Genomic DNA, 25,561 nt, shown 5'->3' on the forward strand with positions numbered 1-25,561 from the left:
TATTTTTACTTCTTCCCCAATCCAGCCATTTGCATTTAGTTTCATATATGTCCTTTCATAAACAAATTTTATTACTTGTAATATTTTTGCTTACATTATATGCCTGCAAAATTCCCCATAATTATTTATATTGAATATTATCACATGTTTTACTTATAACACCTATCATAACTTTGCTTCTACATTTTTGTTTATGATATCATCAATTATTTATCTTATCATGCACCTCTTGATCCCATTTCCTTTTCTACCAAAATACATTTTGGTCATACACTCTATCCATTTTCTGTAAACTTTTTCTTATTATTCTCATAAAAAATTATAATCTGCATTATTCAATATTATATGTCTCCAATTTTTTGTCTCCTCTTTATTTCTTTTTTAAAATATAAATTTTATAACTCCTGGAAAAATCTCTTTCTCTATAATTCCAGTTTCTAACCATTCACTCATAACTTCTATAAAAATATTTCTGCCACTCCTTTATTTCTTTATACATACAATATTCAATTCCATCCAGTCCTGTTGCAGAATTCATGTTAATATCTTTTAGAATTTCATTCAATTCTTTCATAGTCATTTTTTGCTCTCAGTACTCATTATCTTCATTATTTAATTTTTCACGCTTATAAATTTGTTCTATGTTTGTTCTATGTTTTCTTCTATTTCAACAAATAATTCCAATACATATTCTTGATTTTGTATATTCCTTCTTGCTGTCTTATTTGCTTACCTTCCTTATTCTTTAATTCTCTTATTATTTTCTTTTTCATTATTTTACTCAAATATGGTGCTATCTCTTCTTTCTTTCCTTTGAAACAATATTTTTGTTTATATAACAAGTTGTCAATTTTAATTGATTCATTTTATATATTTCTCTTTCTTTTTCATAAAAGGAATTTTCTTCCCTAGCAAGTCTCTGAATGTTTCTTGACTTAATAACTTATATCTCTCTTTTTCTTTTCTTAGTTATACATTCTAAAACCATTTTTATATTTCTCTTTAAAATTAAGCCACCAAACAGTCCAATTCTCATAAAACTCTCTCATATTCATGACTTTTTGCAAAATTCCATAACTTTGTTTTTCTCCTTTAAATCTAATTCCTTTTTATTTTTTCTCTTTATTCCTTTTCCTATTCTTATATATTCTTCATTTTCTTGTACTTTAACCCATATAGCCACATGATACAAAAATCCAGCATACTTAGTTTCTTTCTCTTTAACTTTTAAGCTATCAGAGATTAAAAAAATAATTAATTTCTGTCCTAATTTCATTCCTTTTGTAGGTCCAGTGATTATTCTCCCATACACTTAATGCTCCTCTTCTTACAATTTCGTTAACCATTTTAACATCACAACTGCTCTTATTTTTTCCTTAAGTTACAGTTAAAATCACCCACCACTATAATGTCCATATTTACACAAACGTATCCAAGAATATTTTTAAACATCATTTCAATCTCTCTTTTTTTGTTACATATGCATATAAAGCTATAATTCTATACACATATTTTTCCATCTCAAATCTATTACTGTAGTGTGTCCTAGTTCCACTACGGTTACATCTATACATATGCCTGAGCACGTTTCTTTCCCCATTTTCCAAGCTACCACACCATTCCAAAGTTTTTCAGTTTGTGTTCTTTCTTTCTCTGTTAATAATCTGATATATTCTAAAACAATAATGTGTGCATCTACTGCAGCACACCATTCTAATATACCTATTCTCCTCATAAGACTTTTTCACACTGTTCACATTTAAAGCTAATATTTTCAGCTTTTAAGAATAGTTAGTTTAATAAAATGTGTATCCCTTTCCTTTCTTATTTTTTCTAAGCATTATATTTTTGAATTTTATTTTCCTTTCTTTAATTCTTTTCCCTACTGAATTATTTTTATTTCTTACTATACGCTAATCAGCTTTTTCCTCACTTGGCTCCTCTGTTTCTTTTTCCTTGTTACTTTCTTCAGCTTCATGTACAACTGCTTTATCAGTCACATTTTTTGTACATTTTTTTGTATAACACATTCTTCTCTTTCTCCTGTATAACTCCATTTTCTTGCACATTCATTTCACATTCTAGCCATGAATGACCAAGTACTGCCAGATTTTTTGCACTTTAAATCACATTTTTTTGCATTATGCCCTATTTTACCATATAAATAACATATTTGTATCACTTTTACTGATTAAATGATCATTTTTTCCACAAAAATAACAAGTCTTTGATTGACACCTGTACTTCATAAAACCCCTATTACCACAAACATTAATACTAGGTACATGTATAACATTATCATTTTCAGTATTACTCCACATTCCCATCTCCCAGTCCAGAGCCTTCTTTTTTCATATACTTTTGTAGTGTTCATTACTTCGTTACACAGAGTTAACAAATGTTCTTTCAGTTCTTTCGCTTCAACTTCAGTTGTAAACTGGATTATTATTCTTTTTGTGTTTTTGTCTGTAAAAAACTTGCACCACATATTCTGATTATGGATAAATGTTTTTCTTTTGTTCATATGCACCTAAAAAAATTTTCATGGCCTGCCCAATCTCAAATATCAAGTCAAAAAAAGTCTCTATTAACTGAAATAAATGCTCTTAACTCTTTTGCTTTGACACCCAGAGGTGCTATGAAAGAGTCCCAAACCTCATATCTGTCCAAACTTTCTTCTTTTTTACTGCTCACATGCACTGTATAATTCTTTTTTCTATTATTTCTTCTTTCTTCCTTCTCCAACAGTTTCTGCATAAGTTTTTGTCTTTGGAACTACTTCTGGCACAGTCTCTGCTTCTATTTTTTCCATGCTGTAGCTCCATGAAACTGCTGCTCCATTTTTTGGCTCACTTTGGTTTACCATTTCTTCCAAATAATCATCCAGCACCCCCCCCCCGAGGAGAGTTGTAATTATGCATTTTTCAGAGGTAACTGTCTCTCCTTCAAGCAATCTCCTCCGAAAGTTTTCTTTTGAATCTACCTCTATTTAATCTACAATCTCCTTTTCCTCCAATTTCACTGTTTTTTCTGCACCCACATCATCAGAAAAAAAACTTCTGGCAGCGATCCTACCATTTCAACTACATTTTCAGCAACTTTCACTCCAGTTTCAGCAAAAGCTGAATCAGCCATGGTTTCTCCCTGTTCCTCCTGGCTGCTTCCATGCCTAAACAGGAATTCAGGATGTGTAACACACAAACCCTTCCCCAACTACCAAGAGAAGGGGAAGTTCCCCATTGTCTGGCCAAACATCCCCTAGTCTGTCTGAATACCACTAAAGGTCTCCCTTTGAAAGAGGTCACTGACAAAGTGGGACTAATCTGATCAACAAAGCATAAATAAATAAATACACAAAAGCACTTACTAAGGCTACACATATGGCATTATACATTCCCAAATTCATTAAAACAGGACAAATCAACACTCAGCATCCATGTACCACCCCAGACAAATTCTCTTTCAGCACATCATACACAGTGGTGTACATAAGTTAATATGAAGCTGTTGATCCAGAGGACAATTTGTAGCCTTGACACAATATTCTATACAGTAGTTACCCACTGACATTACCAATTTATACCTAGTTTTGACTTTATTAAATGAGGGCTTGAGGGGGCAGACCCAAGGTACATTTATGGGGTTCCTATTACCTGATCGAACATTTAGGTTAGTGAATACCTGAATGTCAATCTTTTAATAATGAAAGCAAAAAAACGTGAATGGCCAATTTAACACAGGGAAAAAATTCCCTTGGCCATTATGTGGATTTTGCCCCTTTCCCCACTGTAGAGCGATCTCAGAGTTGGTATATTTAGTTGGGGGGGGGGTGTACGGGGCACAGCCTCCACTTCATTTTGGTTAAAAATGTATTTATTTATTTATTTTTTGTGGCTGAGAATTAATTCCCTATGTTAAATCGGCCTTTCGCTGTTTTAATTTTTCAATATTACCAGTTCGACATTTAGGTATTTGCTAACCTAAACATTCAATCGAGTAATATAGATGCCATTTATGACTGGCTATCCATTCATCCAGTTTAGGCATAATTGACTTAAAGATGGTCAGGGAGCTCCTCTGCTTTACATACAAAGGAAGTCTATTCCGTAAAAAAGGTATCCTCTGATATGTGTGTGTGTACATATATATGGGTCTATGTCAGATGATCAACTTTTCAGAAACTCGAAAAAAATACTGAAGAGACCTTATGATTGAGTTTCCAAAAACTCACATGAAAAGAAAAAAAAAAACACAAACATCTAATTTTTTTACGTTTTTGCAGGGGGGGGGGGCAAGTCCCCATGCACCCACCACACACCCTGCAAATTAGATATACCAGCTCTGAGATAGCACTACAGTGAAGAAAGGGGTAAACTTCCCAATCTTCACCATACCACGTTCTCCATTCAAAAGCTTTAAGTTTTCAAAAACTCAATCATATGGTCTCATATGGAGTTTAAGTTTCTGAAACTTCAATCAGCTGACAGGGTCCCATATGTGTATGTGTATGTGTATGTGTATATATATATATATATATATATATATATATATATATATATATATATATATACATATACATGCATATATACACCCTGCAGACACACACACACATACTATATATATTTTATATATATATATATATATATATATATATATATATATATATATATATATATGGATCTGTTGCAACATTGAAAGTACGTTTTATTGAAAATGGACTTTCGTGAAAAACTAAAAAACAACATGCCAACGAAACTACACAAATAAAACACTACTCATGTTTATGCAGGAGCAAGCCCCCCTGCACCCCCTACTTTAATATTCTCACTCCGAGATCACACTACAGTGGGAAAAGGGAATATTCCTTTATCCCCGCTGTACCACGATCTAAGCAACAGTTTGCTTAGTTGTACAATCAACACTACATGTTGATGTACAACTAAATCTACATGAAAACTGCGTGTTTTTCTTTTTTGCTTTTTTTTTTTTTTTTTTTTTTGCGAAAGTGCATTTTCGATAAAATGCACTTTTGCTAAAGTGAATTTGCTCAAGTACGTTTCAATTAAACGTACTTTTGATATTCAGACTAGGACCCAAACATATATATATATATATATATATATATATATATATATATATATATATTTATATAACATGTGTTTTAAACTTTCTCTTGTCTCTAGTCCCAACAAAGCCCCTGGCCCTCTCAGAAACTATGCTTGCCACTAGTTAACTACACGGAAAAGTAACCTCAACCCCCCACCCTTAATATACCTGGCTGACATTCTATCTACTGACCCTCAAAGCGATACAATAATTGCTGTCTAGCCAAGGACGGGAGGAAGCCAACAAAAATAGTAAAACACCATCACAAGCTTTACTAGTCAACTACACAGAAAAGTGATCTCAACCCCCTAACCCTGAATATACCTGGCTGGCATTCTATCTACTGAACCTAAAAGCGATACAAGGATTGCTGTCTAGCCAAGGATGGGAGGAAACCAACAAAAACAGAAAAACACCATCACAAGCTTTATTAGTCAACTACACAGAAAAGTGACCTCAAGTCCCCCCACCCTGAATATACCTGGCAGACATTCTATCTACTGAACCTCAAAGTGATACAAGGATTGCTGTCTAGCCAAGGATGGGAGGAAACCAACAAAAATAGAAAAACACTATCACAAGCTTTATGTACATGGCCCAATTGCTTCTTTCTCACCTGGTGTTAAAAGCTTTTGTTTTATGTGCAAATTAATCTAGGCTATGGCATGCACACGCATTTCTCAGCTCACTAACCCCCCCCCCCCATCACCACCACCTTTCTTCCACCCCCCACTGAGTATGCATCTCTCTCCCTAGTCTCTGTATCACTTTGGCACCTAACTCACTTCAGGAAAGTGTGCTAAAGGCCAACACTTTGCTGCCTCTGCCCTCTCTTTTCTAAATCAAGGTTTCACTTCATACATTATCAACATCTGGCTTTACTCACCTAGTTTCTCCACTCTAGTCCCAAGTCGGTAACAAACTCCCATTTCAGCTTTTGGAGATTTGTTCGCGGGCAACATATGGTTTCCTTTCCACCAAAACTATCTCATGCACCGTTGGCTGTTAACATATATTATTTCCTGCAACTTTAACAATACCTGTGGAGATAGTTTTTGTTTCTCAGTTTTGTCTCTGAGATTCACGGCTGCTTGCAGGCCAGTGCATCCCACTCTGGGCTCACTCCGCTCCACTACCCTACCCCCATTCCCACACCCCCCCCCTCTTTCCCTAGATTTATACCTAAAAAAACACACACCCTTCTACCTCCAACCAATACACCTGCCTCAATCCCCTCCCCTTCCCTCACCTTCACACCACAGATTTTCAACCATCCATTATGTCCCACCTTAACTCCTTGCTAGCAAATACTCTCCTACTCCACCTACTATACCTCTTGCTTAGCTCCACCTCCTTCCACTCATGCACCATCACTCACCTTCAATCACCTACTCTCCCTCTATCCTCCTCCAACATCCACACCCACACTTATGCAGCCATTAGCTCACAGCTCTACAACACAACTACCTTTCTCCTCTACCTTTCAAACATTTACCCACACATAGAACTTACCCTTCAACTCACAGATATGTAAAACTTACCAATAAATTCAGACAACTCACTCTATACAATGTAACACAAATTAAACTCCAAGCTGACATCCACCCCAACCCAGGCCCTCTCCCCCACACCCCTCATTATCCAACCATTTCCCCACCCAGCCCTCCACCAATCTCTCCCCAACATACTACTAACCACTACCCCCTTCCCCCACTTCCAAAGACCAACAACACAGACCTAGTCTTTTTAAACTTTAACCTCCGTAGTATCTTAAATAAAATTACTGAATTCCATGCAACCCTTAACTCCTACTTACCTGACATTGCAGCAATAACTGAAAGCTGGCTAAAGCCCCACATCAAAGACAAGGAAATTATTACAAAAGATATAACATAATTAGATTAGACAGACCAAACAAAAGGGGAGGTGATGTCGCTATTATGTATGAAGACACACTCACACTGGAACTATTAAACTGTGCCCCTCTTGACCTACTTAACTCCGAAATCCTAACAACACGTCTAGTAATAAACCCTAACAAATCTATCATTATCATAACCACTTACCTCCCCCCGGCAACAACCTACCCATAACTGAGAATCTTCTCACCTGGGAATCGACTAATTTCAGCCAGGAAACCATTGTCTTGGGTGATTTTAGCCTGGATTGGCATTCCTGCAACACCGACAGCCCCACTAATTTCCTAAATCACTTCAATTTCACCCAAACCATATCCTGTCCAACCCGGCTAGATAAATACTCTAAAAAAACAGTCCACACTAGATTGGATACTAACTAACAAACCCAATCTAGGTTATTTAGCAGGCTGCCTTCCAGACTCCCTCAGTGACCACTCACCTACCTTCCTGTACAGAAAACGAGCTCAGACACAATCCAACACAATATATAAATTTATCAGGAACAAAAAAAAAACATTTCTCCCTCCACTTTCAACCATCTTCTTCAGCAAAGTAACTGGTTACCTCTTAGAAACCTCCCAGTTGATCAGGTAGTCCTTTACTTCAAAAATATCTTTCTTAAAATATTCAACAATCCGGCACCCACAAGAAAAATAAGAGCAAAAACTAGGCACATACCTTGGCTATCTAAAGATACCCTAGCACTGCTGAAGCAAAGAGAGAGGGCATGGTCCCCTTACCACACTACTAAAAATAACATAGACCACACAACATATCAGCAGCTATGTAACCAGACTAAGAGACAGATAAAAATAGACAAGCAAAACTATTTCTTTTCAGATCAGCAAACCCACCAATTTAACCCCAGAAAATTTTGGCAAAACATTAACAATCTTCTCAACCCAGGCTAAACCCCTACCTCCTCTCACCAATGCCAAGGTTTCAGACCCAAAAGCTACACAATTTAATACCCATTTTATTAAACACATCTCTTCTTGGTAATCCAACTAATCAACCTCTCACTGTACCCCTTCCCTCTTCTGATTCCACCATCCCCTTCTCTTTCACCCAAATCCAAACAAACTACATAAAATCTCTCCTTTCCAAACTCAAATTCTGCTGTCTAGCAGCGGATAAATTACCTAATGAATTCCTCAAAACTGCTGCCCCCTCAATCGCCTATCCCATATCAGTCCTAATCATCCTATCTCTGAACAATATGTACCCCATCTATGGAAACTATCCCATATCATTCCCCTACATAAAGGCGGCCCCTCTAGGGAACTAACTACCATCCCATAACCATACTCACTCCTCTAGCCAAAATCTTAGAAATATGCATTCAATTCCAACTCCTTGCACACCTCCTTAATCACAAACTCCTCTCCCCCACACAACAAGGCTTTAGGCAAAAACATATTACCAGTACTGCCCTGCTATCTTTCACAAATACCATTCAAGATCTTATAAACAGAGGCCAAATGGTCTCCTCCATATACCTTGACATGTCAAAGACCTTTGACACTGTCTCCCACCAAATCCTACTAAATAAACTATCATCCCATGGGCTCAACACAACAGCCCTGTCCTGGTTCCATAGTTATCTCTCTAACCATCAGCAAGCCACCAAATGGGAGAATACCCTGTCCCCCCTTCTACCCATCACTGTTGGTGTACCCCAAGGATCCATACTTGGCCCCCTTCTCTTTACAATTTTTACTAACACCCTCAGCTCTTCATCCCAACTCCATAGTCCAATACGCCAATGACTCTACATTAATCTGCACAGACCCCACCCCCCAGGACCTACAAACAAAAATGCAAAAATCTTTCCAAGACATAAAAAACTACCTCACTAGCCATCAACTCCTACTTAACCCTAACATAACCAAGTTAATTTTCTTCAATTACAATAAAATAGAAGTTATGCTCTTACCATAACGTTCCATGTTAGTTGTCTTCTTCTCGCCTTCTTCTTGCTTGATGGGTTCGGAGCCGACCTCGGCTCCGACTCGGCCACTCTAAAAGCTCGAGAGTTGGTTCCACCGGCTCGAGGCTCCCCTTATATCCCACAATGCTAGGCGAGAGTTACCTCAGATCTCGTTTGTAAGCTAACCCCAGCTTATAATAGTTACAGAATAACTCTAAACAGAGTCCACCTCTAACAACAGGGAGAAACAAGGGTGACCTACATCCTGATTCAGGAAATATGCAAGCAGCATATGTCTAAGAAAGAGGTGGTAGAAAGAGAGGTCACAATCACAACTCCTCTAGGTCTGTCCAGGCCAGGGGGAAGGAGGGTGGGGCCTTAAGAAGAAGCGAAGAAGACAACTAACATGGAACGTTATGGTAAGAACATAGCTTCTATATGTTAAGTTGTCTATCTCGCCTTCATTCTTGTTGGCTGGGACCGCGTCCCTAGCACCTTGTCCCGGGTGGCCTAACGGAACAGACTCCTGAGAACAGTGGAACCAAAGTTAGCTCTATGCCTAGAAGCTAAATCCAACTTATAATGAGAAATGAAAGTGTGAGGAGTAGCCCAAGTAGCCGCTGCACAAATGGTGTCAATAGGCAGTCTGTCTTGGAAGGCTAAGGAAGTAGCCAAAGCTCTTGTAGAATGGGCCTTAGGTTTATTAGGCAGCTTTTGGTGTCTAATCTCATAAACAAGGGTAATCAGAGATGTAAGCCATCTAGATAATGATACCTTTGAAACTGAAAGTCCCTTTCTGCCTTCTGCATAGGATACAAACAGTTGGTCAGATTTTCTGAATTGTTTTGTTCTATCCAAATAGTACCTCAACTGACGATGAACATCTAGCCAGTGTAATTTTTGTTCAGACCTATTGGAATATTCTGGAAAAAAAAACAGGGAGGTCAATGCTTTGATTTAGATTTGACGTCGAGACTACCTTAGGTAAAAAGGACGGGTTGGTTCGTAAGGATACCCTGTCCTTATGGAACAATAGATAAGGAGGTCGACAGCTGAGTGCATGAAGTTCTGAGACTCTTCTAGCTGAAGTAATAGCTACCAGAAAGAGAGTCTTCCATGATAGCAATTTTAAAGAACAGGATGCTGCAGGTTCGAAAGGGGGTAGAATCAAAGAAGTAAGAACTAAATTTAGGTCCCAAGGAGAAGGAGGATTTCTTATAGGAGGTCTGAGAAGAAAAACTCCTTTCAAAAAGGCTTTGCAAAGCTTGTGGGACATTAAGGCAGACTCAGAAATACCCACATGAAAGTTAGAGATAGCTGCCAATTGAACTTTAAGAGTAGAAGGGGATGAACCTGCATGGAAGAGTTCAGCTAGAAAATCAAGGACTATTTGGATGGAAGCAGTGAAAGGATCTATGTCCCTTCCTTGAGCCCAAAATGTGAAACGTTTCCACTTACTCAAGTAAATCTTCCTAGTGGAAGATTTATGGGAAGCTATCAAAATATTTCGAACAGAGTGAGATAATTGAGGAAGCCTGGCTAAGGTTGGAACTGGAGGAACCAAGCAGTGAGGTTCAGAGAGTGGAGGGAGCGATGTAACTGACCCGATTGATGGATCAAAAGATCTGGAACTAGGTCCAGATGCCAAGGTCGCTCCAGTAGAAATTGATGTAGAAAGGGGAACCACACCTGTCGAGGCCAGTAAGGAGCAATGAGGATCAACGAGGCCTTCTGAGCGATAGCTTTCTGTATCACTTGAGAGATTAGTGGGAAGGAGGAAATGCATACAGAAGTCCCCGGGGCCAAACTTGGACTAGAGCGTCTCTGCTGGGTTGGCCTGGTAAAGGGAATAGGGTGAAATAATGTCTGCACTTGCTGTTTTGGGGAGTAGCAAAAAGATCGCAGCAAGGCTGACCCCACTTGAGAAAAATCTCTCTCACAACAGAGTCTTTCAGAGACCACTCGTGAGGCATGAGGATAGCTCTGCTCAATTTGTCCGCTATTTGATTGGACTTCCGGGATGTGCGTTGCTATCAGAAAACGCTGAGAAGAAATCGCCCATTGCCACAATCTGAGTGCTTCTCGACACAGGGGGTAGGACCTGGTTCCGCCTTGTTTGTTGATGTACCACACTACAGACATATTGTCTGTCTGGATTGCAATCGTTCCCAAGGGGAGAGAGTCTTGAAGGGCTTGCAACGCTAAAAGCACTGCTCTCATCTCCAGAACATTTATGTGCAAGTGGCATTCGTCTGGTTGCCATGTGCCCTGGACCGTCCTGCCCTGATAATGCCCCCCCCACCCGATCAGGGAGGCGTCCGTTGTCAGAGTAGCAACCGGGGGGGGGAGGAACAAAGGGTCTTCCCAACCAGAGCTGAGGGGAAGACATCCACCACATGAGATGATTTCTGCACGCCTGCGTGATCATAATGGTGTGGGACATTGGAAGTTGCTGGTATGACCATTGTGTAAAGAGCATCCATTGAAGGATTCGCATGTGGAATCTGGCTAATGGAAGCAGAGGTATGGCAGCCGCCATAATTCCCAACACTTTCAGAACTAACCTGGCTTTGATTCTGTTGTTGTTGAAAAGGAATGAGACCAGTCTGTGTATGTCTGTTATTCTCTGATCTGTTAGCCTCGCAGACATGTCTACTGTGTCTAGATTTGCGCCTATGTAGGTAATAGTACGACAAGGCGACAAAACAGACTTTTCGCAATTTATTGAAATGCCTAACTTTTGACAAATGCGAAAAGTGTAGTCCCTGGCCATCAGAAGGAGATGCTTGGTGGGAGCTGTGAGGAGCCAGTCGTCCAAATATGGAAACACCTGGAATCCTTGTCGTCTCAGGTGAGAAGCTACCACTGCCATGCATTTGGTAAACACCGGGGCAGTGGTGAGACCAAAGGGCAGGGCCCTGAATTGAAAATGACTGGTTCCCAGCCTGAAGCGGAGGAATCTTCTGGAGCGTCTGTTCATTTTTATGTGATAGTACGCATCCTGAAGGTCTATAGAGCACATCCAGTTTCCTTTTCCCAATAGGGGAAGGATGGACTGCAGCGTGACCATCCGAAATCTTGTTTTCTTGACTGATCTGTTCAAGATACTGAGATCCAAAATTGGTCTCCAGTCCCCTGTTTTCTTTGGAACTAAAAAGAACCTTGAGTAGATTCCGGATCCTTGCTGGTCTGCTGGAACTGGCTGAATTGCTCTTTTTGCAAGCAGTTTTGAAATTTCCAAAACCGCTAGATCCCTTTGTGCGGGTGGAACATCTGGAAGGGATTTTTTTGATTGTTTCGGAATGCGAAGAAAGGGGATAGAATAGCCTTCGGAAATGACGGACTGTACCCATTTGTCTTGAGTCAGGGATAGCCAGGCTTTTGGGTACAGTGACAACCTTCCCCCGACTGCCTCCGAAGGTGGGCAGCCGGGCAACACCTCAGGGATGCTGAAAGGGCTTATCAGAGAAGGCTTCTCGATTGCCCTGGTTCTGCGGAGCCCCCCTGCCTCGAGGGCGACGTCTACCATTATCCCGCCTCTGCCTCTGGCGGGGTAACGACTTTGTGCGTCAGGCGAAGTCCCTTGATTTTGTTTACGGAACCACATTTTCCCACTTTTCTGGCCTTTGGGGTAAGGCCTAGAAGGAGTAGAAAAACGGACTCCGACGGCAGAAAGAGTCTTGCCATCAGTCTCGCACCTAGTCAAGGTTTCTTTCACTTGGGGACCAAAGAGAGATGATCCATCAAACGGGGAGTTAGTGAAAGACGTCTTGAAGGGGTCCAAAATTGCATAGCCGCATCCAGGCATGCCTACGTAAGGCCACACCTGTCCCTGCGGACCTACTCGCTCCATCAGCCGCATAAGAAAGGAGGCGCATGGAGGAGTTGGCTATGGAGTTAAGGGTAGCCAGCTGAGTGTTCATTTTATCTTGAAACCCCGCAGCTGTAGGATCCTTCAACATGTCACTCGCTTCTTTAATCAAGTCCCTTTGAAGACGAGTGAAATGGCACAGGTAGTTCAGCGAACGCATAGTAAACGTCGCTGACGAAAACATCCGCTTCCCGTACCTGTCCATGGACCTAGATTCCTTGTTAGGTGGATGGACAGGTACTGAAGGATCAGCTAGTTCCTTCTTAGTGGCAGCAGCTACCACCATAGCATCCACAGATACTCCTTTTGTCAAGAAATGCTTGTCTGCTGGTGCCGTTATGAATTTGGAGGGTCTCCTGGGAGTGGGGTCCACTGAATCAGGAGCCGTCCATGCCTTTTTAGCAACCACCTGCATGAGGGGGTCAAAGGGGGGGACACCCAGGAGGTGGAAGGGCGAGAGCCAAACGCCTCAAGATATACAGATTCATCCTCCGAAGGGTTAAGGGCTGGCCAATTTCCCCTCTGCTTCAGGATCTCTAGAATGTCTGCAAAAGAGACATCTTCAGAAGGGGAACGGTGGAACCCTCGGAATCATCTAAATCTGTATCAGATGTGATTGACTCAGGTGAGTCAATGTGTTTCCTCTTACACTTCCTCTTCCGAGGGGCTCTTCTGCCAAGTCAGGAGAGGCCTCGGAAGAGGATGAGATCCCACAGGGGTTCCTGAGGAGCTGGCTCTCTGCGGTCCGGGATGAGGGAGTGAGTCGACTTGACCTGAGGCACCGTGAGGGAGGGGCGGACGGCGCCGACTGTGGGTAGAGCCAGGCTCTAACACACTCCGCATGACCTCGAAGCACCCCTGTCAGGCAAAGCCAGAGGTCCCGCTCCGAGAAGCTGAGAACCCCTCGGCACCGACAGTGATGGCTCCGAGGCCGATGTCGGAGCTGAACTCACCAGCGCCAAGCTCCGAGAGGAAGAGCGGGTCGGACAAGGGTCCGATGCCACTCACCCCCTCGGAGCCGACGAGGGAAGTCCGGCGCCGAGATTCTTCCAAGGAAGAAATCGGAGCCGACGACGGAGCTGAAGACAATTGTATCGGCTCCGACGCTATCACAGTCTCGGTTCCGACACGCCCCGGCTCCGAGCTCAAGAGAGTCGAAGGAGGAATATATTGGTGGACAGGGGCAGGCATCGACTGATGAGTCGGGCTCTGAAGCATCTGGGCCAGTGCCTCGGACTTAAGAAGTCGACTCACCACCCTCTGAAGGTCATGATCCGACAGCCTCGATGACCTAGAGGAGTGAGATCTTTGGCTCCGTTCAGACAGCAGGGGAGATCCTGGAGCTGAATGAACGGAGCCAAGGGATGGTGACCTGGACCTCTTCCTAGTTGTCGGCTCCGAAGGTCTGGTCGGAGCCGACACGGGAATTTCTAATACCTCGGCTCCAGCCGGAGCCGAGGGAACCACAGAAACTGTGGACTGAGACTCATCGGCTCCAGCCGGAGCCGATGCAGGCAGAGGTTTAGAAACCTTAGGTCTCGGCTCAGTTGTCGGAGCCGAAGACCTAGATGCCTTAGAGGGCTTTCCTGAAGACACAGTAAGGGAATCCTCTGGCTTGAGTAAGCCTCTTAAAATTAACTTATTTTTTCTTTCCTGCAGGACCCTGGGGCTGAAGCCATGGCAAACAGCACAGGAGTCCTGCAGGTGCAAAGGTCCCAGACAGTAGACACAAGAAGTGTGAGCGTCTGTCAGAGACATTTTCTGACAGCACGCATCACACTTCTTGAATCCGGAGACCTTTGCTTCTTTAGACATCTCAAAAGTGTAATCACACACACAGTCACAAACACACTGATTACACCCTGTCTAGTTTAACTTAAAATAAAACAACTAGCTAGGTTTTAAATTAAGAAAAAAATAACACACACACACTCCACTAGGGAAAGAAAAAGGCCTGTAGGCCCTGGGAAGAACTTAAGTTCTTGTGGGGAAAAAACAGGAATTTTAAAGAAAGGGGATAAGAATTCCTCTAACTAAGGGAAATAAGTAAAAATATTAAATTTAAAGGGGTTTTAATTAAACTAACTTTACTAGAAAGTCACTTACCAAGAACCGGTAGAAAACCAACACCTCGATCGCTGTAGCGGCAAACGAGATCTGAGGTAACTCTCGCCTAGCATTGTGGGATATAAGGGGAGCCTCGAGCCGGTGGAACCAACTCTCGAGCTTTTAGAGTGGCCGAGTCGGAGCCGAGGTCGGCTCCGAACCCATCCAGCAAGAATGAAGGCGAGATAGACAACTTAACATCCCAAAATATGTCTGACTCCACTTTCTATCCTTTCCACAAACAGAATCAAAATAGTTCCCACCAGCCAAGCCAAACTTCTAGGTGTCACAATCGATGATAATCTAAGATTTAACATCCACATCTCTCTCACCATCAAAAAGTCCACTCCAAACTTGGCACCCTTTATAGAATTAAACCTTACCTTACAGACAATGCCAGACTAGCAGCTGCTCACACACATCTACTCTCTACCCTCCTCTATGGCTCCCTAGTATTTACAAACATTCATAAATCTGATCTAAATAATCTGGAATCATGCTACAACAAAATTGCCAAATCTGCCACAGGCCACCCTTACAGAACCCACCACTGCTCTGTACTCTCCCAACTTAAATGGTTAGAACTACTACACCTTCTAACATTTAACCAACTGTCCATAGCCCAACATAATTCAAAAACCTAACAACTGCCCAGCACACACCAATCTAGTCCAACCCAACAGCAATCCTAGAGCTCTAAGATCCTCAAACTATTGTTAAAGATTATCCAAGCCCACAACACACAGAGAACTGCCCCTTTTTCCCATAAAATTGCCAAACTATGGAACACTCTTCCTCAACCAATGGCTAAAACCCCCAGCATTCATGAGTTTAAAAATGTCCTTAAGGAACATCTAGCAAAACACTGGCTCTGCTCCTGCCATACTCCTGGTTAAGCTACCTACTACTCCCTTATATTAGCCTAAACTAGCTCATTCTCACAGCTATAACTACTAACTGCTGAAGGCTATCTTGATTCTACACTCAATTTCAGTTAGCAATGTATACACATATACTGCTTTGTCTTTAACTGTTATGTAGACTGCATTTCTCTATCTTGCAATTACTGCATCACACTTTTCTCACTATTAACTCATGCGGCCAATTTTTATCACTAACTGTGCCATTTTTTGTTAAATTTTTAATTTATTTGTTAATTATTTGCTAATTATTGTTATATAACTAATTTCTTTACTGACTTGCTTTGTACATAGTTGATTAACATGTGTTCAATTTGATTGTTTAACACTGTCTATTTCTATGTATGGAGCTTTTCTCCCTGGGCCTCTACTGAAAATGGGCCTCGTGCCCAGTCAGACATTACCTGCTAAACAAAATAAATATATATATCTTTCAAGAAAGTCCTATTTATGTTTTGGTTGAAGATGAGATCTTTAGAGCTGGAATTGAGTGTGTTATTTGTTTTACAGATGTGCAGGAGGTCACATAGTACTGGGTTCTTCAAGGCTCTTTAGGCTACATAGAAGCCACCTCTCAAGAGTCTATAGAAAACAAAAAGAGAGAAAGTTCTTTAAGACAGTTGGGATTGCTCAAGGAAGACATGCCCTTAATTGTCATATTGAGGAAATTCTGTGGTCTCTTAAGCTTGGTTATATGCTTAAACATGTACATACCAATGGAGTCATTATATTCTATTATGGGTCTGATGAGGGAGAAGCAGAGAAGGATGATAATATCCTTAGATTTGGAAGGAATATCCCTGGTGATTAGTCTTTCAAGGTGAAAGGATTTCATAACAACAGTTGATAAGTGGTGATGAAAGGGTAGTTCATTGTCAATGAAAGTGTACAATTCCCTAACAGCTGTCAGCTACATGGTATGTATACAGCTGCCCAGTTTTGCCAAAGGAAACAATGCTGCATAGTCTTAGGTTGTGGTCTAAGCAACACTTACTGTTGTGTGTTAGCCCCACCTGAACAATCTAGAAGTCAGATGGGGAGTTAATATCCCTTGTTAACTGTATTTTCCCATACAATCCACGCAAATCCTGCAAATGCCGAGTCCAGGAAACACATATCAAGAGATTAAGCATCAGATTATGAAAGTGAACAGGTAGTCAAGCCTGCATTTAGGACAGCTCCCTTTGAGATATAAACAGTTGACATTTACAGCAGAGTGAAAGGTCACAGCAGTTGTTACATGATGCATCTGATCTGCAATTCTATATGGCTGTGGAACTACTGCAGCTGCTTATTAAGGTAAAGTGCATCATCTGTTGAATGATGGGACTAAACTGTGTCACAATGGGAAGTAACACATTCCTTTAAGGCAGCAACATCTGACCCAGGCTGTTGTAAAGGCTGCAAAACATGCTGAAATGTGCACTTTCTCACTATCTGTGATCATATTCATTCTCACAGTACTGACCAGCAGAGATACCAGCCAGTGTTACTCATATGCATTACCAGACAAAATGTGTGGCATACTCTCACATGTACAGCTACATATAACACAACACTGCTTTGAAGCATTTCTGACTCAACAAAAACTTATTTAGTACACAATGTAAAAACAACAAATATTAACAGTTGCTAGATATTGCCAAAACCATATGTAATATCTGTGCCTGCAGAGTATCACCTAACATTTCCACACTGTTACATGCATCTGATTTATGCACTGTGTCAAAGTACCATGGAATAATAATAAAAAGCACCACGAAATACCACTTGTATTTCCATTTGATATAAATGTAATGAACCTACTCCATTCGCATGTATACTTATCTTCCTACAATCACTTATTTTTTCACAATTACCAAAAAATAAAGTACCAAGTGGTTTGATATCATATTAAACGGCTCTAATTCAGTCATTAATTATATAATTTGCCTTCAACCACTGCAGTTATAGAAGCTGCAAATTATAAGAATGGAATTTTCTAAAAAAGCATATTGAAAATGGGTAAAGTTATGGCTCATTTACCATAATATTAAGTACAGCACACAAAAATGAAAGCAGAAACTACAGTGATAGTTTAAAAAATGTCCACATTCTTCTGTACTACAAGTTAAATATCCACTAAATAAAATTCAAGTATGATGGATTTTAGTCATTATACCTAAATCTCCACTAATGCTGAATTCAGCAGTCAAGAAGAAATACAAACAAAACAGCAAGTAAATACGCTGAGTAGAACATTGATACCTGTCAGAGCCTGCCTCAAAGGATCCCTAAATTTTTCTTTATTCCATGGCTTTAGATGACATTTTGCATCCTTGACTTTAAATCGAGCTTTCTGCTTCACTGTCAGACTCACTGAATCTAGAAGAAAGAACAGTTTTACATAACTTGCCATCTCACTAACTACATCATTTACTAACACAGCTAGCATTCCTTGACAGTGTGATATTTTGTTTCTTAAAAATGCATTTGCCCTGAATATCCATCAGAAAGAAATACACTAACACATTGAAAAAAAGTCCTGCCTTCTAAAATGGAAAAAAAAATAGATGAAATGTCTACTGTCTGAGCACAAAACATCATATTTACTTCAGTCGCTTTTTCATGAATAAATAAAAAAATACCACATGAAAAAAAAAAAACTTAACAAATGCTTTCATAAATAAAATATTGGCCCGGATCTTGATATGACACAAAATTTAGAGAAAAACTGTGACACAACACAGAACAGCAAATATCAAATTCTAAAGAAAATGCTAGGGAGTACTTGTTTCTAGTCTGAAAACATTAAGCAAAGACTCATGGGTGACAGTAAATCAGAAGTTTACACAGAATGTGAAAATTACAACTCACAAATAAAAAAAAATGAGAAATACCTTTCCAAACAATATGAGACACTTGTGTGCAAAACAGACGGAACATTCAGAACAAGAAATTAGACATAAAGCAGTACTAAACAACATGAGCTGCACAGGGAGTAGCACTGATACCAGTAAGCTCTGTGGTTCATTTTCAAGCTCTCTGGTTCATTTTCTGACTAGTGTGTCTACTGTGCAGGCTCAGCATGTCCTCCTTTTGTATGCACAGGTTTTCTCCAAGTGTAGCAGCTTCTTCTCACTTGCCAAAAACATGCAGTGGGTAGGCTGCTGACGCTAAATTGTCTATAGGTCTGCATGTAATGTTTGTATGTGATGCAGAAGAACAAGTTAGCAATCTACTTTCATTTGCTTAGGAAACTCTGCAGATGGCACTGGCTGTTCATCGGGTCACTTTAGAATTTGGATGCAACACAAAACACTCTGGATGAATGGATTAAACAACACACTGTAATGGAAAACAGAATTATTCTAAAATCAGTTCCAGAAGAAAGCATTTTTAGCTCTCTCTTTTTTTTTTTATTAACAAGCTGCTTTATTATTACATTTTTATTTCCATTCTCTTCTGCAGTCCACATGCATGGTGCACTTTTTTTCCTGGCAGTTGGCCCATTTCAATCATATAATTTCTTGCATTACTACACTCATTTCTTCCAAGTCCCTACGCATCAGGCACAACCTATTACCAGAAATTACAAAGTATTTATTAGCACTAACTATCCATCATACATCTGTTTTCCCTTTTTTACCCCCTGGACATATTTGCTTTATCAGAGTCAATCCTCAGTATTCCCACAGTCACTACTCTCCTCTTTTTGTTTCCCAAGTGCCCAGTCTTTTAAAGACAATTCTTCTTCTTTAAATACCAATAAATCTTATTTTTTTTCTTTTATAGTTTACTTTGCTTAACCTTCAAAGCTTTCATCTTCAAATCACTAACTTCCTCCATTAGATTCATTACCTCACTACCCCCTTCCATACCATTCAACCTTTCAATGCAAGAAATCTGGACAAAGCCTACAATAATGGTGGGGACAAAGGCCCAAAAATGGGGAAAGATCTTAAATATTGCTCTTATAAACTTAGAAAGTTGCTAGAATAACAGGATTTGTATTAGCATTCATTTTCTGAAGGATATGAAGTTTGAAACTCAAATGACTGTCATTATTTAGTGACTTCAATCCTAAGTGATTTACTAGAAAACCACAAATTGTATGAGAAAAAGACTAAAAATATGAGGCAAAACTCTGGACATTCTGAGAAAATCTGGACAGTTGAGACATATGTCCCCTTCACAGTCATTATTAAAAGAAGTATGACTAATATTTTAATGTGCTTTTTATAAGGTGCATCCATCCAGTTCAGGTACAAGTTTATCCCTTGCATTTGCTACTCCTCACCTATAATTCTCTGGATGAAGTGTTGCAAATCTTGCTTGAAGTTAACTGGCTTTTCACAGTCTCAGAAGCTATGATCCCAATCCCCAGTTTGATACTGTTCACATCTTTAACACCTCTTGTTAACTTCAAGAAGCACTTTAATTATCCTATCTCATGTATAGATATACTTGTGTAGGCACTACCATGCAAATATTCACAACTTCCTGAATTTATTGGCTATTTAGGGGACTTGCAGATTTCTCTCCTGTCCTGCTGTGTAATGTCTGTCACTGTGGCTTCACTCCAACCCCAGTAGCTGACTATCCTTCCTCTTCCATCTATCCTTGATAAATGTACTGTATAGTCTACGTAATAACCTCCTCTTTGTTGCATCTCCTGTTTTGCCTCTGTCAGTATCATTATTAGGTCTGGTTTCTCTAAACTTATTTTCCTCAATTCAATATCATATTTCCTCAGAATATCAAACAACCTACATGCTTCATTTTCACCCTTTCCTGGGGGCTGAAACTTATCCTCCAATTCAGCCCACTTGAATCTTCTTGTACCTTCCTTTATTTCTAAAAATAACACAAGTTTCAATTCTCTTCCCACAATCTTTCTGTGATTCTGGCACTGATGACAATTACTGTCTGGATAATGCTATGAGCCATAGTTCAAACTACAATGTATTATATAACTTATATTTTATCACCTCTAACATACTCTTATAAACCAATCCCTACTGGCTGATGACTGGCCCCTTGAATAAAGTTTGTAAGCAGATATTCAACTTCCTTATAAAAGGGTTAATCCCTCCTTGCTTTTGCATCATCTCCTTCTTTGTAGGCAGGGTTTTGGATATAATAAACTAACTTCAGTTAAACTGCCAAAAAGTATTCCTGCAAGTACGGTACTGTTAAGTCTCACCCCCACCCCCGTCTCACGCAAAAATAATTTTGGGGGGGGGGGGGTAGGCAAAATCATCTTCATCCAATTTACCATTGGTCTTTTGCTTCCCAGATATGCATCATAATTCCCCCGAATTTGATCTCAAAATTTTTTATCTGGATTACATAGAAATGCCTGTACCGTAAACATTATTAGCAGGACTACAAACATTTTCACTACCTAGATCCTTAGATCCAAGGCTGCTTGCAGGAACTACTACAATTTTATTAAGCTCAGTATCTTTATCTTCACCTGCATTTTCAGTTTTGAAGAAATATGGACACATACAACTTGCAATGTGATTAAATAATTCCAAAAAATGTTATCTGTCTATATGTATACACATACTCATTCACTCACAAATACAAAATCAAAGAACAGTAAGTCAGCCAGACAGCACAGTGTCAGAATGCCTTTCGGTACCACCAGCAACCCCAGTTTATGGATTCAGGCCGCTGGAAAGGTCAACCAGGACGGGATCAGAGGTGATGAGACGAATGGCCTGCTCTTCTCTCCCAGGGAAAGGGTGAGAAAAGGATTCACTGCTTGTGTAACCTCTGTTGGAGATTAAAACTGAAGAATACCAACTGAGGGAGTAACTACAGTATTCAACAAAGAAACAGACAAGCCCAACTGGCTGTATCCTGTGCATGTAGCTATGCACACATACAGTAAAGTGTAAGGGAATAAAGAGACAAAGGCCAGCAGTACATCACAGGAAATTGATGTGTGCTGTGAAGATATGACAACAGCAGTATTTCAAATACAAATACTACTCTGCAGCTTAACAGCGTGCCTGTGTCAGTGATCTTTGTGGATTATCATGGTAGTGCTCAGCATACAGAAAAAAGGTGCACATACAAGAAAGAAAAGATATGGTGTTAGATTAGGGACTACTATTTTAAAGTAGTTATTAGGCATTATGCAGACTCAAAGGTAAAATATGTACTGTCAGACATGTATGCATTCAGTTTCAGAAAAAGACAGTTTATTAGAAAGAAAAGATAAATATGAAATGTGCAGAACATACAGAAATGCAGAATATTCTTTTCTCAAGGGAAAGATACAATCTTGTCAGCTACAGAATGTTTCTTAATGGAATGTTAAATAAAGCACATACGAGACAACCAATTTTAGGGGGAGTGAATGTGGTTTACAAAGGAAAATCACTGGACTGAAGCAATATAATACACTGTGTTCAGGACAGCAGTTCAGTCAAGGTTAGTTAGTTTGTTCGACCTGTCATTACAGAGAATATTAAGCTACAATACAGACACTCAAGCCTGAGTACAGAAGACAGGTCAAATAAAGTCTATTTTAGTTAACGTTGTTCAGGACAATCAAAATATGACGTGCAGTAATTTTGGATACTAATCAGCACCCTAGCATTTCTACAGATTATTGTTTATCAGCACTGTTAATGAAGACAGTATTTGGATATTATGAACATCTAATAAAGCCTTATTGAATGAACTACAGTGTTTAGAGAATTCATTCTGAAAAGTACACAAGACTTGGCCCATAAAGGAGAGACTGGCACCTGTTCAGCATGAGTTTGGGTAATTAACAGATAAAGACTTTTGTTTCAGTCTCATTTCAGTTGTTTCCAGTTAATTCCGGTACAGTACAGTCATCAATTCTTACAATGGCAAGCCAGCCACGACTTTATATGCACTTTTTAGTTAACAGCTCAAGAAAGTTTAAATTCATCAGTAAAAGTCATTTGCAAATAAACATGTCAAGGAATACTTCTACAGTTAAAACATCAGTAAACTTTTGTTTTAATTTTAAAAACTGGGTAAAGCAGTCTAGAAGTGTTTTTTTTAAAGTTAACGGTTATTATTTCGAGAATTAACTAACAGAAGCAGGCTACACGAAAGCATGAATCATTTTCTATCAGTACAGTTTCAGACTTAAACGTAAATGCTCTAGCAAATGTAATTCAAAATAGAGAATTATGTTGCAGTATTAAACATACAGACATCAACATAGTTAACGTACATAACATGCAGGCAATGTCTCAATTTCACATTACTTCACATAGTTTCTTGTTTTCAGAAGCAAGTGCAAATATTGTACCGAGGGGGGATAAGATCAATCAGAGTGCAGATTTTGATAAAGTAAATTCTAGTATAACTGAAAAACAGACTGCAGCGCAAAGTAAAATTGCTACTGTTTCAGAGCAAAATAAAGAATGAATGCATTCCATAGCAATCTATAAAGGGTGCAGCAGTCTAGCACCAAACCAGGGCATTAATCTGTCATTGTTTAAAGTTAAAAGAAATTACAATATTTCATTTTTTATAGATGAATCAACTTCAGTTACACACAGATCTTTATTAGAGGACACAAATGCAGTTTTGTCAGGATTTAAAGATTCAAAGATTACAGCAACTAACAGTTCAAAGTGTAACATCTCTGTACTAGTTATGAACATTTCATTAGAGTTATATGCTTTTAGACTTCAGTGACAAGATTTTTTGCAAATTTACATATTTTAAAGAATTGGTTACAATAGAAACATGCAGATTTATGTGTTAAAAATAAAATAAATTCCACTTCAGATGACACAATTAAAGAGCTCAGAAAGACATATTGGGTGAGGCCAGTTAGAAAAAAAGGGTAACCGTATACATCTATGTCTTGTAAGGTATATCAGAAATGACAGTCAAGTTAATTCACAGACTAAAGGGTTTACAGTCACAGATTTGGCAAATGAATTTTTTGTGTTATTCTTTTGTTTAGCAGTCAGTTAAGAGTGTTGCAATGCATAAACAGTATCTTAATACAGGCAGAGATAAAAATAATGTTTTGCTAGTTTACAGAATGCAAAGTTTAAACTCAATGCCACATTGTAAAAGTGACGGGTACAGTTAAGAGTTCAGATCCTATGCATAAAATGATGTAATCAGTTTAAGACTGCATATATTTCATACAGAAATTGCAGTTTACCACACACACCATATCAGATTACAGCTGAGTTAAAGATAGTAGTGCATGCCATAATGCAGTATGGTGAAGATCAGTTTAATGCATTTACAGTTTTTACTATTTATCCAGGAAAATTGTAGACAGTAATGATAAATTATTGCAGAAGTCAGTACTACTGAGAAGTTAAATGACGTCAGCTAAAGAAACGGTTATGGTGAGACAGTGGGTGGAGTTTCACTCGCAGAATAGCATGTTAGAATCGAAGGGTCACAAGAAAAAAATGTAAAAAGTTCATCAGTTAAAATTGATTTTATATAGGCGCAGAAATGTACAATGTTACATTACTATTTTAGTTTCATTTGAAGTTATCAGTTTGCTTACAGACATACAAGAGTTTACTAGCAGCAAATATTTATTTCATGCAGAAAAATGTAAATAAAGCAGCACAATAAGCAATGCTATCGGTTTATAATTGTTAAAGCTGCAAATGTTTATTTCATGCATAAAAATGTAATTAGGGTCAGGGCAATAAGCAATGTTATAACTGTTAAAGATGCAAATTTTATTTTAAGGACCTGATACTGAATACAATCAAGAACTTTAACCACCCAGCCCTGCAGAAGAAATGAAAAGAAGAGGTTTAAAAGGCCTAACTATAAAAAGGACACTTCAACATTAATGCAGGCCTTCCTTTACCTCATCAGTGACTGGGACAATGCACAGTAAAATTTGGCAAGAGCTGTGGTGCAAACGTTGGCTATATGTTTCAGTTATTTCTTCAATGTTTGTTTAAAGTTAAAATGTATGAGTTAACACAAGTATGTATGTTTTCAGACAGTTATTTAACAGTGCTAGTTTTCAGTTTATCAGTTAAAGCAAGTATGTATGTTTCAGACAGTTATACAACAGTACTAGTTTCAGTTTATGTTTTATCTATGTTCAGGCAATATTGACAAAAAATATTAATAGCTTAGTCTCCAGAATATAACAATAACAGATTTCAGTTTATCTGTGTTCAGATAACACTCTCAAAATGTTCTTATGTTTTCAGACAATTGTACAACAGTACCAGTTTTCAGTTTATCTATGTTCAGACAACAGTGACAGGAAAACAGATTTCAGTTTATGTAACGCTGTCAAAATGTTCTCATGTTTTCAGACAAATGTACAACAGTACTAGTGTTCAGTCTATGTTCAGACAATACTGATAGGAAAAGGTACTAATAGTTTTGTTTTCAGAATATAACGTACCAGTTTTCAGTTACGCTTTTATCTGTGTTAAGTTAACACTGGCAAAAGATATTCTTTTAGTATTAGTTTAGTTAGTGTTCAGAATATACACAGCTATTTTAAATGTTCAGTATAAATATGTATCATACTTCAGTCAAGATTCAGAATATGAAATTCATACTCAGTTATGTGTCCAGTATAGTACATTTCAGTCAAATCTCAGAACATAAAAATAATACTCAAGTTACTTCACATTATTCAGTCATTAGTTTTAAGGGTAAAGTAACAGAAATATATTGTTTTGTCATTAGTTAAGAGTACAGTGACAGATTTATCTGTAAC

General features: G+C 39.0%; 1 protein-coding gene across 1 annotated transcript in view; it reads right to left on the reverse strand.

Annotated features, from left to right (window-relative positions):
• Window positions 1-25,561, reverse strand: part of SCUBE1 (signal peptide, CUB domain and EGF like domain containing 1) — a 4,299,807-nt gene that overhangs the window by 898,578 nt on the left and 3,375,668 nt on the right. The window contains exon 14 of the mRNA XM_044087300.1: window positions 18,100-18,216. Within this exon, the coding sequence (XP_043943235.1) occupies window positions 18,100-18,216 (117 nt within the window). The remainder of the gene's footprint in view (window positions 1-18,099; window positions 18,217-25,561) is intronic.

The sequence above is a fragment of the Protopterus annectens genome, chromosome 11.part0, assembly GCF_019279795.1.
Source record: "Protopterus annectens isolate FY-2018-M chromosome 11.part0, PAN1.0, whole genome shotgun sequence".
NCBI lineage: Eukaryota > Metazoa > Chordata > Ceratodontiformes > Protopteridae > Protopterus > Protopterus annectens.